General features: G+C 40.2%; 1 protein-coding gene across 11 annotated transcripts in view; it reads right to left on the bottom strand.

The window, feature by feature from the left end:
* Positions 1-29: 29 nt before the first annotated feature.
* Positions 30-17,508, bottom strand: part of LOC111586545 (NACHT, LRR and PYD domains-containing protein 14) — a 38,017-nt gene continuing 20,538 nt past the window's right edge. For 3 of the 11 annotated variants that reach the window (XM_055006978.1, XM_055006989.1, XM_055007028.1), the window contains 8 exons: positions 14,857-15,030; positions 14,072-14,245; positions 12,403-12,585; positions 9,480-9,653; positions 7,823-7,996; positions 4,500-4,673; positions 3,926-4,099; positions 30-2,840 (listed from right to left, as the gene is read on the bottom strand). In XM_055006978.1, the coding sequence (XP_054862953.1) occupies positions 2,831-2,840; positions 3,926-4,099; positions 4,500-4,673; positions 7,823-7,996; positions 9,480-9,653; positions 12,403-12,585; positions 14,072-14,245; positions 14,857-15,030 (1,237 nt within the window). In that variant the 3' untranslated portion in view covers positions 30-2,830. The remainder of the gene's footprint in view (positions 2,841-3,925; positions 4,100-4,499; positions 4,674-7,822; positions 7,997-9,479; positions 9,654-12,402; positions 12,586-14,071; positions 14,246-14,856; positions 15,031-17,508) is intronic. The other 8 variants (XM_055007018.1, XM_055007031.1, XM_055007015.1 and 5 more) reach the window with 7 other exon arrangements.

Raw genomic sequence — 17,508 nt, 5'->3', positions numbered from 1 at the left:
TGTAAATGAAATCCCTCTTGACAACAGTATAAATATAGACATTTATTTTTGTTTGCAGTAAATTGACCATAAAACCATAAAAACTGAATAACTTACATTTTAAACAGATCAAAATAAACAACATATGCATTATGCATAAGCAGCAGTAAATTGACAGTTAATAGTCTACATAAAAACCCTGAATAACTTAAATGTGACAGGCTACCTAAGAGGCTATCTTTAGCTCATTTGTTTGTTTTGTAGTGGTGAAACCCAAGTCTGTCAGCCTCATGGACATTTTTGTTATTTTTCTTTCTTTACGGACAGTGAAAGAGAGACAGGAAAGTGGGGAGAGGACCTGCAGGAAAGGGCTGGTTTTGAACCCATGGCCACTGCATATGGTTCGCCCACTCAACCTGTTGAGCTACTGGGATGCAGTTTATTTGTGCTTTTTGGTGCCAGCATGCTGCATTAAATCTGCACGGTTAGCAGTATCTCACATTTGAAAAATTGACAGAACACCTTCGAATTATCTCCCACCTGAGATCAGATCCAGTCTTTCAATGCACTCTCTTTCTCCCACTCTTTACTATATCTTTTGTCATACGTCCCCCACTATTTCCCACTCATTGTCAGAAACGGGGGAGTGGATGGGTCCTGGAAAAGGACAAACTAATGTATTTCGCATTATAGTGGAGAACTGGGAGAGAATCAGGAGGGGTTAGACAGAAAAAGCAAGCCCAAATAAGCAACTACATTTTAGAAAACAAGCCCAAAAACCCACAACAAGCGACTGATGAGATTTGCAAGCGACTTTACAGAAAAACAAGCCCAAAGTCAATTATAACAAGCAGACTTGGCAACTATGGAACCTGAGGAACATCAAGGAGAACACAGAGAGACTCAGGAGGAGCTTGTTTCCTCAAGGAGTCAGAACTGTGAACTCTGAGCTCAGGTCAACATCTAAAATCCAGAATGCTGAACTAATGGAAACACTCACTCTTGTCCAGCGTAAACTGCACTTTTTTAAGTTGTGTTTTTGGCCTTTATTATACAGGACAGTGGAGAGAGAGAGACAGGAAGCTTAGGTAGAAGAGTTGGGGGATAACGACCAGGAAATGGGCATGGGCTGGATTTGAACCCATGACTGCTGTGTCACCCCCTCACCCAGCTGAGCTAAAGCTGGGGAACATTTGTCTGTGTCAGATGGGGAAGAAGGGGCAAGAAAGGGAAGAGAGGAGGGGAAGAGGAGGAAGAAGAAAAAAATGGGAAAAAAAAACTGTGGTGCAGGTTTGAATCTCACTCAAAACCAAATGGCAAATGATTACAATTTGTGTTTAGGTGTTAAATTCCAAGTTCTCTCAATGACTTTAAACAGTCATAACTTACTTATACTTGGAAGTACAACAAAAAAATATAGAACTATAATAAAAATGTATGTTATGTAATTGTTGTCATGTACCTAAAGTCTTCCACATGCTATCAGTATTATGTAGTCGGATTTCCACTCTTTGTTGACATGATGACATTTAATGCCATTAAAGTTCCAACACAGAAGAAACGTGACACACCAGTGTATTTTTGTATGCTGCTATATGTATTTGAAATTGGATGTCAGTACAATTCTGCACTTTTCCATAACGGTTACACAGCAAACTATTTCACATAACTGAACATATTTAACAGTGAAATAAGTAAAAAACAAAAAAAAACAAAAAACAATGTTAGAAAAACTTAGAGTGAAGATACAATAATTGCACATTGTGGTAAATAAAACTGCTAGCAGTCAAAGAAACATTAATACACACAATATTAAAAGAAAAAAATGAAGAAAACTTCAGGATTTGTGAAGGTTTACTTAACCTTACCTTTACAAATCCTCACGTTTTCTTCCTTTTCTTAACAGCAACAATCCTCAGAGGCAACCAACAACAGAACGATTAGAGGTTCAGTGGCTTTATCTTCTGCCTCATCATGTTCAGCCACTGTTCCCTGCTCACAGTCTCAGTGTTTGGGCAATATATTCAGCCATTTTACTGACAATGATCAGCCTCTTGTGTGCAAAACTGTCTGCACTTTTCACAAGTATTAGACGTGACCGTCCGATTATATTTGCGTTTTTCACCTGTGTCACTGGCAGGTCTGTCAACAGTAGAGCTTGAGGCACTTGGACCAGGGCAAGGACTGGGCTGGGTCACAGAATGCAAGGAAGTGGAAGAACAAAACAGCTGTGGTTGTGGACAAACAGGTCTGAGGCTTGATTTTGTCACTGACAGATCAGAGGACGGATTTGGCGTGCTAAGAGACTGAACGGGGGGCATGTCTTGATCCGTCAAAACCAAGTTTTTGTCTGTCCAACTGTGTTGGGTGGCATTTTATACGTATGAAGCTGGTGGTGATTAGGGCTGGACCCTAACATCCGAATATTCGATCGTTACAGTGGTATCCGAATATTTATTTTGAGATCCGAATATTTGGAACCTGAAGCCAGCAGCAGAATGATACTGAGCTTCCTGCCCAGGTGGAGGTGGAGCAGAATTAATGGAGGAGTCTCAGCAGAAGGACAGAGCAGCAGCAGAGCAGTCCACATACACTGATGATATTCTGTCACATCCACAGGAACACAGAGACCAGGCTGGACAGCTGTTCTCAGAGCAGCTCACACCGCAGCACTGACACTCATCTCCACTTCTTCTGATGCCTCTCAGTCACTACTGCATGAAGCTCTCCACCTCCCAGTAACATGGACCAGTCAGAGTCTCTACATACCAGCTGCTGCTGCTGCTTCAACCTCTGGATCATCAGGACACACTTCATCCTCTCAGAACAAACATCCTCCTGATCATCAGCATCACTTCCACCTGCAGAGAAGAAAGAACAGAGGAGATCAATGAGTTTGATCAGCAGCTCATCAGGACTTCAGTCGTGTTCAGAGCAGCAGCTTCATGTTAACGTGTTGGAGTGAACACACTGAGCTCCAAGCTCACACACCTGCACACCGTCAGCATCAGGTGTGTTTCTCTGCACATTTCACTGCAGTCCACAGTGGAAACAAACTGCTGACAGTCATCAAGCTTCATTACTGCACAAACTCTTCACTCATGGATTTACTGCTGCTCCATTTAAACCAACAGTCTCTGAGTGTCCATCAACATCTCATCTGCTCTAGAAAAACTAACTCAGAGTCTGGCAGCAAAGAGACACAAAATATGTTCAAATGCTTCTGGAAGCTTCTAAACCTGGATAATTTCTGAGAATCAAACAGGAAATTTCTAAAATAAAGACATTTTTAGCAGATTTAAGTACAGCTAAACAGTCATGTTGTGGTCAGACACTGTAAAATAAAACATGTATTAGTAAAAATGCAGTTTTTGATGTGTAATTTACAGTTTTGTCCTGTTTTACAGTTTAAATAGAAGTATATTTTCTGTGATTTTAATCAATTATATCTGTAATTTGACAAAATGATGAAATGTGTGTAAAATGAGAGGAAATGTTGAGAGAATGACTGAATGTAAAGATGCTGCTGTGAAATAAGAGCCGCTGGTTTACAGGCTTCAGTCTCACTGATCTCAGAACTGTGACAAACATCAGACTGATCAGCTGATCACTGTTGAAATGAGACAACAAACACAGAGATCAGATCTGATGGACACTTTGATGAAGGAGGACCACTGTCTCTGCACATCTGGAAGGCTGGCAGCTGGAATCAGCTTGATTTCCTCAACACATCAACACAACAACAACAGTCGGCTTCACATCCACTCAAACACACCATGACAACAAGCCTGTGGCTCCTCTGATTGGCTGACTGCTGTCTCTGTGTTTCTGTCACCGTTCTGCTCTCAGAGCTTCACTGAGAAGCTGCAGGTTTACAGGAGACTCTGGATCTTTGCTTTGATACTGAAGAAGAAAGCAGCAGAGACTGATGGAACCTTCTACTGACCTCAGAGTCTTCAGGCTGCAGTCTGGACTCTCCACAAGATCTAACAGATGTTTCACTGATGAATCCTGCAGGTTGTTCCAGCTCAGGTCCAGATGTTCCAGATGGGAGGGGTTGGACTTCAGAGCTGAGACCAGATAATCACAGCTGATCTCTGACAACCTGCAGGTCCTCAATCTGAATAAAGAATAAAAGATGTAGATAAAATCATTGATGATCCATCAGATGTGTTCAGGTTCTCAATGTGCAGATCAACATTACTTTGTCCTCATCAATGAGCTTTTCTCTAAAACCAGCAGTGACTTTGTCCTTCTCTTATTGTGGATCATCATCATGTCAGCCTTCTACACACATCATCCAGATGTCAGCTCAACATTCATCCACATATTCATGTCCACACATCAATAACATGTTGCAACAACTAACACTGAACATTTTCTACAGTTTCTGCTACAAACACTTACAACCAGATCAGATTTACAGCTTCATGGATGGAAGTTCTGTTGAACATAAATGAGCTTCAGTTGTCATTAAACATATCAGATCTACAACAGTAACAGACAGACAGAGAACTGACTCCAGATTCTTCAGGCTGCAGTCTGGACTCTCCAGAAAACCACACAGATGTTTCACTCCTGAATGCTGCAGCTTGTTCCCGCTCAGGTCCAGAAGTTCCAGATGGGAGGGGTTGGACTTCAGAGCTGAGACCAGAGAATCACAGCTGATCTCTGACAACCTGCAGTCCTCCAATCTGAATAAAGAATAAAAGATGTGAGTTGAGGAGACAAAGTTCCTGATTGAAATCATTCAGAGTTTCATCATGAGTTCAGAGCTGAACAAACTTCACAATGTCCAACTTTACAAAATGGAAACTCCAAACAGCTGAAGCCAACAGGATGCAGCTTCAAACAGTCCAACACAACCAGTGAAGAAGAGCTCTCATTAATATTAATCACAACATGCTGCTGCTGCTGCTGCTGCTTCAATAAAGACGGAGTGACTTCAGCTCTGAAACTCTGCAGCTCCACCACTGGCTCCATCCACACAAACTCATGCTGAGCAACAAACATCAGGAAAAACACTCTGACATTTATTTCACTTTCTGCTCACAGTCACACAAACACACAAGAAGGAAACGTGGACAAAATGAGGCTCCAGACTCTGAAATATCTTCATGTTCTGGAACCATGGAGACGTTTAAATCAGGACTCTACATTCACATGATTTCATTATTGATCCATCTGTCACTGATAGTGGAAAGTATCCATCACAGTTTTCAGAGGACCAGGTGACGTCTTCAAACTGTTTTCTCAAACACAAACATCTTCACTTTCAAATCACACAAACCAGAGAAAAGAAGAAAATCAGCAGAAACTCAAGCAGAAAATCTTCCTATTGCTCTTCCACCTGGAACGTTAGACTGGAGAGTTTTGTTAAACACTTTAAATACATTTTTAACAGTTTTGGTTCTTGGATTCCTAATTCAGTGAAGTGTATTTCCTGCTATCTTTACATTCATTTCTCTGCCAGTAGATTTGTATGTTTAGATCTGCTTTCATGAAGTCTCTGCTTCAGAAATGTGCCTTTTTTCTTCATTTCTTCGGTGGTCACAATATTAATCTCACTCCTTTTTTATTTCCTCCAGCATTAGATTCTCTGTGTATTTTTTTTACAGTTCCTTTAGTTCTTTTGCAGTTCCTCTAATGTTTTAGTTTCTTCTTGGAAGAAGATTTTGCTGGAATCCTTCTGAAGCCTTTAATGTGTTCCATAGAATCGGAGGTGGAATTCCTCCATTATCACTGAATTCTAAATAGGAACTTATTTCTATAGATTTATTTCTTGTTTGTTGAAAGAAGCGTCACTGAATCCACCTGAGTTTAGTTTCCATTGTTATTCATTGGTGGTAGATTAAAATCAACAGATATATGGGCGCATTATCACTTCATCTATTGTCCTGATTCCACAGTTAATTATCTGTAGGGAATGCTGTGAAATCATTTCTTATTGACTAAAGTGAGTGTAGAGTAGAATGATAGGTGTATTCTCTCCTGTTAAGGAAAAGCTTTTCCATACATATATTAGACCAATGGAAAACAAACCCTGTTAACTGTCTTTGCTTTTCTACTTGGACCATTCTAACTTTGGTTCTTAGTGCACGTTTAAATCTCCCATTTACCAAAAGACCTTCTGTTTCTGATGACATGATGTCAGTGATTTTATGAAGGAAAATAATTTCACTTCCTGGATGTGTGTATATGTTCATTAAAGTCATCAGGTTCCATCTATTTCCCCTTTTCCAGAATATATCTGCCCTCCTTATGGCTGATTTCAGAAACTTCTCAGAATTTAGCTTATTTAGATCAGAACAGAAACTCTTTTCTGATGTCCTGATGTGTCTGAGGAGAAAACCAGCTGAGTGAAGCCCACTCTATTCAACTGAGTTTCTTCTACATCTATTAAATGGGCCTTTTCTTTTCTCATTTACACAGAATTTTGCTGCGTTTGATGGATTAACAGCCCACTGACATTAAAAGAAATAAATTTTACTTTGTTACTAGTCGTATATTTACCAATAGAACTTTGAGATTGATTGATCTCCTCCCTCAGCAAGGATCTGAACCCTTTAAATGCCAGTTTGTGTACATAAATGAAAAAAACTGATTTGTTTTCCATATATTATGTGAAATTTTTATGACAATCACAATCTAGCATGAGTCAGTGATGAACATTGATTCTGATGCCTCATTATTATCATTATTTTTCATTCACTGTAACATTTAAAAAACTAACTCAGAACAAAAATGTCCTCATTAAAAACTGCATATAAATTCTATATAAAATCATTATTTTCTAATTTCAACAACTCATTTTTTTCCCACCAACATCAGTTCTGAACACAATTACCAAATATTAATTCCTTTTCAGGATTTTAATCTTTTAAATGACATTTTTTACATAATGCCATAATGTTTGTTTATGAAAAAAAAAACTGAATTTCTTTCTATCTCCTTTGTTTTGCATTGTCACAGTCTGTTTATGTCAGTTATTAACAACACTGATTCTTATGGTTCATTATTATTTTTTGAGCAGCATCAGATTAAAAAATCTCACATGATAACTTACAGTCCATGTTAAATGTCCACTGCTGTTTATTAGTCCCATCAAGGTTTTTACCTTCTCATTATAAATAATCCTTACATTACTAGAGAAAAATACTAAATATAAAAGCTCTTTAAACAAACAACCAACAAGTATTTATTGTTCAGAACTGAAGGTTCAGAATTATCTGAGTCCTGCTGGTTGTCAGCAGGCTGATTATCTCCAGAGCTTTTTCACGTCAGCTTTCTCTTCATCTGTCCAGGAGGGATATGAAATAAATCTGATCTTATTTCTATCTACATGAAATGACCAGAGCAAATAAGAATCAACAGAGTAAATAATTCTGGTTGGAACAGCATCCATGGAAACTCACTGATGGTCTAAAATCTACTGAACCTGATTAACTCAGATGGTTACTGGTTTTAACAGCAGAGAGGAGCTGAGAGTGTGTGTGTGTGTGTGTGTGTGTGTGTGTGTGTGTGTGTGTGTGTGTGTGTGTGTGTGTGTGTGTGTGTGTGTGTGTGTGTGTGTGCGTGTGCGTGTGTGTGTGTGTGTGCGTAGGCCTGAGTGTGTGTGTGCATGCTCATGCATGTGTGTGTGAGCTGACAGGCGCTCCATCAGTCAAATATGAAATCATGATTTAATATTTAAATGATTCAAACCAGAGAAGAAGAAAACAGACGTTACCATGAAGATCCTCAGTGTGGATCAGTAGAACATCAGCCTGATGGCTGCAGTTTAGTGTCACCACAACTTTACATCTGATTCATCTCAGCACACAAAGAAAACATGATGTCTGACCTCAGAGTCTTCAGGATGCAGTCTGGACTCTCCAGAAAACCACACAGATGTTTCACTCCTGAATCCTGCAGCTTGTTCCAGCTCAGCTCCAGATGTTCCAGATGGGAGGGGTTGGACTTCAGAGCTGAGGCCAGAGAATCACAGCTGATTGTTGACAACCAGCAGCTCACCAATCTGAATAAAGAATAAAAGATGTGAGTTGAGGAGACAAAGTTCCTGCTTGAAATCATTCAGTTTCCTCATGAGTTCAGAGCTGAACAAGCTTCACAATGTCCAGCTTTACAAAATGGAAACTCCAAACAGCTGAAGCCAACAGGATGCAGCTTCAAACAGTCCAACACAACCAGTGAAGAAGAGCTCTCATTAATATTAATCACAACATGCTGCTGCTGCTTCAATAAAGACGGAGTGACTTCAGCTCTGAAACTCTGCAGCTCCACCACTGGCTCCATCCACACAAACTCATGCTGAGCAACAAACATCAGGAAAAACACTCTGACATTTATTTCACTTTCTGCTCACAGTCACACAAACACACGAGAAGGAAACGTGGACAAAATGAGGCTCCAGACTCTGAAATATCTTCATGTTCTGGAACCATGGAGACGTTTCAATCAGGACTCTACATTCACATGATTTCATTATTGATCCATCTGTGACTGATAGTGGAAAGTATCCATCACAGTTTTCAGAGGACCAGGTAACGTCTTCAAACTGTTTTCTCAAACACAAACATCTTCACTTTCAAATCACACAAACCAGAGAAAAGAAGAAAATCAGCAGAAACTCAAGCAGAAAATCTTCCCATTGCTCCTGATAAATGACTTCAACTGTTCATCAACTGTCAACTTTTGCTGCTGGATTTTCTGCTCATTCAACAACTCATGGATCAACTTCACATTTCATCAGCAGTTAAATCAAATGGCTGCATCTTGGATTTCAACATTTCACTCAAACATCTCATGATTTCATCCAAGAGTTGAACCAGCAGATGCTGAATATTAGTTTCTGTCTCTCAGGATGAAAAACAGCTTCAATTACAGCTCAAACTATCAGTCCACAGTTTGATGAGTCCATGAACAAAACATCAGAAACATTTCCATCATGGTTTCAGTCATTTATCCAGTAAAACACCAAACTGGTTCCAGTCTGTCCACTGTCAACTCTTTCTGCTTTCTGTCACACTCAACTGAATACTTGTGCTTTTGGACTGTTGCTGGAACAAAACCAGACATCTGAAGACGTCACCTTCAACTCTGACAAAGTGAGGTCAATATTTTTCACTGTTTTACCTTTTAGATTTTATTTCAGTCACTGAAAGGAAAATAAAGTAGAAAATAATCCTGAGTTGCTGCCTGGTTTCAATGTGAATTATAGAAAAACATGAGATCAGATCTGAGCTGAAGATCACGTGTGTCAGAGTTTCACAGTCAATTATTCACTGGAGGATTTTTCTGCTTTTATTGACCTTTCAAATGTGCAGCTCAACATTTCTCTGCTACAGTCAAAGGACTAAAGCAGAGAAGAAGAAAACAGACGTTACCATGAAGATCCTCAGTGTGGATCAGTAGAACATCAGCCTGATGGCTGCAGTTTAGTGTCACCACAACTTTACATCTGATTCATCTCAGCACACAAAGAAAACATGATGTCTGACCTCAGAGTCTTCAGGATGCAGTCTGGACTCTCCAGAAAACCACTCAGATGTTTCACTCCTGCATCCTGCAGCTTGTTATTGCTCAGGTCCAGATGTTCCAGATGGGAGGGGTTGGACTTCAGAGCTGAGACCAGAGAATCACAGCTGATCTCTGACAACCTGCAGCCCCTCAATCTGAATAAAGAATAAAAGATGTGAGTTGAGGAAACAAAGCTCCAGCTTGAAATCATTGAGTTTCATCATGACTTCAGAGCTGCAGAAATCTGTATTTCTATGCATCAAGTCAACATTAAATCTACTTCAAATGTTTTTCCATACGTGCAGCTTAATCAATGACATCTGTTCATTTATTCTACCAGAGGAGAAGCTGCTGCATCACAGAGGACAAATACATTTGATTCCAGGACATAAAGGTGAAAACCATATAAAGGTTGAGCAGCAGATAAAGACACTGTCTTTACTTCAGTCATCTCACAGCTCCAAATGCTGGAAAGGATGAAGGAGAGAGTTTGTGCCACTGGTGAGGTTCCACTTAAAGTGTTGCAGTGATGTGACACACAACAGGTGCTGACAGGTGAGGAGATTATTCTACTCACTGACTTCTATCAGCTCAGCACAGAGAACTTAAAGGACACTTTAGCTTTGACTCTGGATTGAGTCTAGACTTTATGACTCCCTGCTACATTTAGAAACAAAAACTGCTCGGATGATTCTGAGTACTGTAAACATTATGAATTCATGACTTTCTTTTAGACCACATTGTTTTCCGTGGGAATTTGCACAGATCACTGTTGTTTTAGTGTATGTCCCTGGACCTGGTTTTGATCTACCTGCTGAGCACATAACAGAGACTTAAAACAGAGCTGTAGCTCAGACTGGAGAGCAGCAGTGTTTTTACTTGGTGATTTCAACAGGTGTAATATTGCCACAGGGCAGTGGCTAGACTTTGCTTGGAGCCGGTCTAGAATGGAGAAGTAAGGCACCTCCTTCCCTCCACTAGCCTGGGTGTACACCTTGGGCAAGTGTTAGCACACCCTCTGCCTCCCTGGTTGGGGTTACAACCTACCTCCACTGCCTTGTGGTTCGTCGTTGGTTCGGCTAAGGCTAAGGGAAATCAACCCCTGACAGAAATTTCGGAGCGGATACCCGTAGGCGGTTTCTTGTACAAACTCTGTCAAGTTGCTGGCAAATTCCTGCATTCAGGCTCATCCCCAGCCGTCTCGACTATGTCTTGCCATTTGGTGATCCTGGACAAGAGAGTGTGGATGATGCTGCGCAAGTTCTCTACACTATAATCCAAGTCTCGTGCATGTCATGACTCCCCACAAGTCCTGTGGCGACAGGCCCACGGTGACGTAGCAGGTGTGGAGTCACTGGTAGCTGCAGTCGCAAACCTGCACACAGGCGGCTCAGGACTCTGGTCGTCTTCCAATGACCGAAGCAGCAGCGGAACCCGGCAACATCCTGAGTGACTGAGCAGCCCTATTTAGGATCGCACTGCTCACCCCCTAGAATGGGGAAGGGTCTAGAAAAGGTGACCTAAACATTGCCTGCTTCAACATACCCGGGCTAGCTAACCGCGGCTGGCAGGGATCCCATTTAGCGGTCGAATTAACAAGAAATTCATAGTGGGAAATCATGGTCCTCATTGTTCCGATGGACGAACAACAACAATATTGCCACACATCTTCTAAGCCTTGAACAATATGTCACAACCTCAACAAGAGGACAGAATATACTGGATTTGTGCCTTGATAATCTACCTGGGGTATACATATCAAAACCATGTCCACCTTTAGGCCTGTCAGACCATAACATCATCCTGCTGCTGCCAAAATACAGGCCAGGACTAAAGTCAGAAGGCACAATCAAAAAAACCCTTAGGATCTGGAATGAGGATGCATCTGAGATAGGGCTGGGGGATAAATCGATTTTATCGATTAATTCGACTTTGTACTTAATGTCGATTTGTTTTAATGAAAATTGATGTTCTCATCAACATCCGCCACCAACGCCTGCCTGCTGGGCTCCTGTAGTTAAGAGTGCTGGAAATTCACTGGAGCTCAACATTTTAAAGACTAAAGAACTACGCTGTGGGTTCCAGGGAAAAGTCCAGACCTGTTCCAACCCCTGAAGATCCACGGTCTGTCTGTGGAGCAGGTGGGAAGTTTTAAATACCTTGGGACAGAGATTGACACCTGCCTGTCCTTTGGCCAACACGTGGACTCTGTCCACAAAGAGGCACAGCAGCATTTCCCTTTGCTCAGGAAGCTCAGTTCTTTTAACATCAGCAAAGACATTTTAACCCTTGTTTATACATCACTCATCGAATCCATCCTCACCTATAACATCTCAACCTGGTTCAACTTCCTCACCATCAAACACAAAACAAAACTCTCCCGAATAATAAATCAGGTCAGTAAAATTACTGAAACAGCCCAACCCCCTCTGTGTGAACTGTATGGATGCTCAGTAATGAGGAAAGCCACCCTCATCACTGAGGACCCCTCACATCCCCTCCACCACTCCTTCATGCTGCTGCCATCAGGCAGACGCTACAGAAACCCACTGGCCAGGAAAAACATCTACAAAAAATCTGTCATCCCTTCTACAATAGCTGCTCTTAATAACTCAAAATACACTGCACTGTGTTTTTAGTGATTTTTATGTGATTTGCTTGTTTTTTATTTATTGTACGGTGTTTTTAATGAGTGAGGGTGCTTTCAATGTTTGTGAGATTTTTTAACTTTGTCTTACAGCCGTGAAAAAAGATGAATTTCTGTTTTTACTTGGAGCAGACAATAAAGTTATCCATCCATCCATCCATCCATCCATCCTTCCGCCCGTCATTAAAACTGATGTGAAAAAAACAACATTCACCCAAAGATGAGAACTTTGAATCACTGAAAACATGAGGTCTGACCTCAGAAAATTCAGGATGCAGTCTGGACTCTCCAGAAAACCACACAGATGTTTCATTCCTGAATCCTGCAGGTCGCTGTAGCTCAGGTCCAGATGTTCCAGATGTTCCAGATGGGAGGGGTTGGACTTCAGAGCTGAGACCAGAGAATCACAGCTGATCTCTGACAAACTGCACTTCTCCAATCTGAATAAAGAATAAAAGATGTGAGTTGAGGAGACAAAGTTCCTGATTGAAATCATTCAGAGTTTCATCATGAGTTCAGAGCTGCACAAGCTTCACAATGTCCAGCTTTACAAAATGGAAACTCCAAACAGCTGAAGCCAACAGGATGCAGCTTCAAACAGTCCAACACAACCAGTGAAGAAGAGCTCTCATTAATATTAATCACAACATGCTGCTGCTGCTTCAATAAAGACGGAGTGACTTCAGCTCTGAAACTCTGCAGCTCCACCACTGGTTCCATCCACACAAACTCATGCTGAGCAACAAACACCAGGAAAAACACTCTGACATTTATTTCACTTTCTGCTCACAGTCACACAAACACACAAGAAGGAAGCGTGGACAAAATGAGGCTCCAGACTCTGAAATATCTTCATGTTCTGGAACCATGGAGACGTTTCAATCAGGTCTGTACATTCACATGATTTCATTATTGATCCATCTGTCACTGATAGTGGAAAGTATCCATCACAGTTTTCAGAGGACCAGGTAACGTCTTCAAACTGTTTTCTCAAACACAAACATCTTCACTTTCAAATCACACAAACCAGAGAAAAGAAGAAAATCAGCAGAAACTCAAGCAGAAAATCTTCCCATTGCTCCTGATAAATGACTTCAACTGTTCATCAACTGTCAACTTTTGCTGCTGGATTTTCTGCTCATTCAACAACTCATGGATCAGCTTCACATTTCATCAGCAGCTAAATCAAATGGCTGCATCTTGGATTTCAACATTTCACTCAAACATCACATGATTTCATCCAAGAGTTGAAGCAGCAGATGCTGAATATTAGTTTCTGTCTCTCAGGATGAAAAACAGCTTCAATTACAGCTCAAACTATCAGTCCACAGTTTGATGAGTCCATGAACAAAACATCAGAAACATTTCCATCATGGTTTCAGTCATTTATCCAGTAAAACACCAAACTGGTTCCAGTCTGTCCACTGTCAACTCTTTCTGCTTTCTGTCACACTCAACTCAATATTTGTGCTTTTGGACTGTTGCTGGAACAAAACCAGATATTTGAAGACATCACCTTCAACTCTGACAAAGTGGGATCAACATTTTTCACTCTTTTTACCTTTTAGACTTTATTTCAATCACTGACAGGAAAATAAAGTAGAAAATAATCCTGAGTTGCTGCCTGGTTTCAATCTGAATTATAGAAAAACATGAGATCAGATCTGAGCTGAAGATCACGTGTGTCAGAGTTTCACACTCAATTATTCACTGGAGGATTTTTCTGCTTTTATTGACCTTTCAAATGTGCAGCTCAACATTTCTCTGCCACAGTCAAAGGACTAAAGCAGAGAAGAAGAAAACAGACGTTACCATGAAGATCCTCAGTGTGGATCAGTACAATATCAGCCTGATGGCTGCAGTTTAGTGTCACCACAACTTTACATCTGATTCATCTCAGCACACAAAGAAAACATGATGTCTGACCTCAGAGTCTTCAGGCTGCAGTCTGGACTCTCCAGAAAACCACACAGATGTTTCACTCCTGAATCCTGCAGCTTGTTATTGCTCAGGTCCAGATGTTCCAGATGGGAGGGGTTGGACTTCAGAGCTGAGACCAGAGAATCACAGCTGATCTCTGACAACCTGCAAAACTCCAATCTGAATAAAGAATAAAAGATGTAGATAAAATCATTGATGATCCATCAGATGTGTTCAGGTTCTCAATGTGCAGATCAACATTACTTTGTTGTCATCAATGAGCTTTTCTCTAAAACCAGCAGAGTGACTTTGTCCTTCTCTTATTGTGGATCATCATCATGTCAGCCTTCTACACACATCATCCAGATGTCAGCTCAACATTCATCCACATATTCATGTCCACACATCAATAACATGTTGCATCATCAACAGGATCAGGATCAGTCAAATAAAACTCCACACAAACCAAAGAAATATTTCTACTTCACTCACTAAACTTTGTCACTTCAAACTGATCTGAGTTCAGAGGATCTTCTGGATCCAGATGTGATTCTTCAGCACAAATTACAAACATTCATTTACTTTAACAACTAACACTCAACATTTTCTACACTTTCTGCTACAAACACTCCACTTTTATCACAACAAACTGAATTTAGGACATAAACAGAAAATCTGAACCAGAGCAGATTTACAGCTTCATGGATGGAAGTTCTGTTGAACATAAATGAGCTTCAGTTGCCATTAAACATATCAGATCTACAACAGTAACAGACAGACAGAGAACTTACTCCAGAGTCTTCAGGATGCAGTCTGGACTCTCCAGAAAACCACTCAGATGTTTCACTCCTGAATCCTGCAGCTTGTTCCTGCTCAGGTCCAGATGTTCCAGATGGGAGGGGTTGGACTTCAGAGCTGAGACCAGAGAATCACAGCTGATCTCTGACAAACTGCAGCACCTCAATCTGAATAAAGAATAAAAGATGTGAGTTGAGGAGACAAAGTTCCTGATTGAAATCATTCAGAGTTTCATCATGAGTTCAGAGCTGCAGAAATCTGTATTTCTATGCATCAAGTCAACATTAAATCTCCTTCAAATGTTCTTTTCATACATGCAGCTTAATGAATGACATCTGTTCATTTATTCTACCAGAGGAGAAGCTGCTGCACCACAGAGGACAAATACATTTGATTCCAGGACATAAAGGTCAAAACTTGGGATGTCCGTTATTATCGGCCTGATATTGGCATAAAAATGCATTATCGGTCAACACGGTTATCTGTGTTTTTGCCTATCATGAAAACCGATAAAATAATGCCTGGATTTCGTCAGCATTTACCAGTGCACAAATGATCACGTCATCAAACTGCATCATGAAGCGTGTTAACAACCGTGCTGGATATCAGGTGTGCTGTGCCGGCGTTTGGCTCAAAAAAAAAAAAAAAAAAAAGATAGGACTACATTGCCAGTCGAATTCGTCTACCAATGGAATGAGGGGAATGCAGCTTTTGCTCTCAACCAAACTAATATCACTAACCAATTGGAAGTAGAGTGGGGGGGAAAAAAAAAAAAAAAAAAAAGGAAGTAGAGTGGGGGCGGGTCTTAGAAAGACGTTGAGATCCAGCTGCAGGCGAGTCCATTGTTGTCATGGTTATAATGACGCAGTGATACAGAAATCTAACAAATCCGTAGATCCAGACTATAAGCTGCATCACTGCCAAAATATAATCACCTGGTCCTGGTGTCATTTCTGACCTTCCCTGAAAATGTCATACAAATCCGTTATTCCGCTTTTTTGAGTAATGTTGTGCACAGACAAATAGATGGAAAGACAAATTTACGCTGGTCGTCACATACAAATGTGGACAAAATTGTTGGTACCCCTCAGTTAATGAAAGAAAAACCCACAATGGTCACAGAAATAATTTAAATCTGACAAAAGTAATAATAAATGAAAATTCTATGAAAATCAAGCAATGAAAACAAAAAAAACGTGGACAAAATGAGGCTCCAGACTCTGAAATATCTTCATGTTCTGGAACCATGGAGACGTTTCAATCAGGTCTGTACATTCACATGATTTCATTATTGATCCATCTGTCACTGATAGTGGAAAGTATCCATCACAGTTTTCAGAGGACCAGGTAACGTCTTCAAACTGTTTTCTCAAACATCTTCACTTTCAAATCACACAAACCAGAGAAAAGAAGAAAATCAGCAGAAACTCAAGCAGAAAATCTTCCCATTGCTCCTGATAAATGACTTCAACTGTTCATCAACTGTCAACTTTTGCTGCTGGATTTTCTGCTCATTCAACAACTCATGGATCAGCTTCACATTTCATCAGCAGCTAAATCAAATGGCTGCATCTTGGATTTCAACATTTCACTCAAACATCACATGGATTCATCCAAGAGTTGAACCAGCAGATGCTGAATATTAGTTTCTGTCTCTCAGGATGAAAAACAGCTTCAATTACAGCTCAAACTATCAGTCCACAGTTTGATGAGTCCATGAACAAAACATCAGAAACATTTCCTTTTTTTTTTTTTTTTTTTACAGTTACCAATTCACTCTTTATGCAGTACAGACTTTCCTTTTATATACATTTTTGGGCATCTTTTACTTATAGTGTTGTATTTAGTGCATTTCGCTCACAAGCCCCGATATACAAAAAGAACGAGAAAGAAAAAAAGGCAAAATAAAAAACAAAACAAAAAAAAACAAAACAAAAAGCAAAACAAAAGAACCAGCAAACGTACAAACTTTGTACAGATAAGGGGGAGTTTGCAGCCTAAAAATTCAATTATGGAGTGATGTTATACCAAGGCACTTATGCGACTTAGAGAAGTCATAAAAAATCCGCTCTCATTGGGGTTATATAAGTGATCCATTTTTTCCAGATAACATAGAATTCGGGTTTTTTTAGATTCAGTGTATAAGTCAGTTTCTCCATTTTAAAGATTTCAAAAATTATATCAATCCAACCATTAAGAGATGGAGCTGTTGGAGTCAGCCACTTTTTTGTAATATTTTTTTTACTTGCCGCCAAAAGGGCTTGTAACAATTTTTTATCACTTCTCCGATCCAAATAACATCAGAAACATTTCCATCATGGTTTCAGTCATTTATCCAGTAAAACACCAAACTGGTTCCAGTCTGTCCACTGTCAACTCTTTCTGCTTTCTGTCACACTCAACTCAATATTTGGGCTTTTGGACTGTTGCTGGAACAAAACCAGACATTTGAAGACATCACCTTCAACTCTGACAAAGTGAGGTCAATATTTTTCACTGTTTTACCTTTTAGACTTTATTTCAATCACTGACAGGAAAATAAAGTAGAAAATAATCCTGAGTTGCTGCCTGGTTTCAATGTGAATTATAGAAAAACATGAGATCAGATCTGAGCTGAAGATCACGTGTGTCAGAGTTTCACAGTC

Source organism: Amphiprion ocellaris, chromosome 3 (genome assembly GCF_022539595.1).
Source record: "Amphiprion ocellaris isolate individual 3 ecotype Okinawa chromosome 3, ASM2253959v1, whole genome shotgun sequence".
In the NCBI taxonomy this organism is placed as follows: domain Eukaryota; kingdom Metazoa; phylum Chordata; class Actinopteri; family Pomacentridae; genus Amphiprion; species Amphiprion ocellaris.
This window is presented reverse-complemented; position numbering and strand designations above follow the sequence as displayed.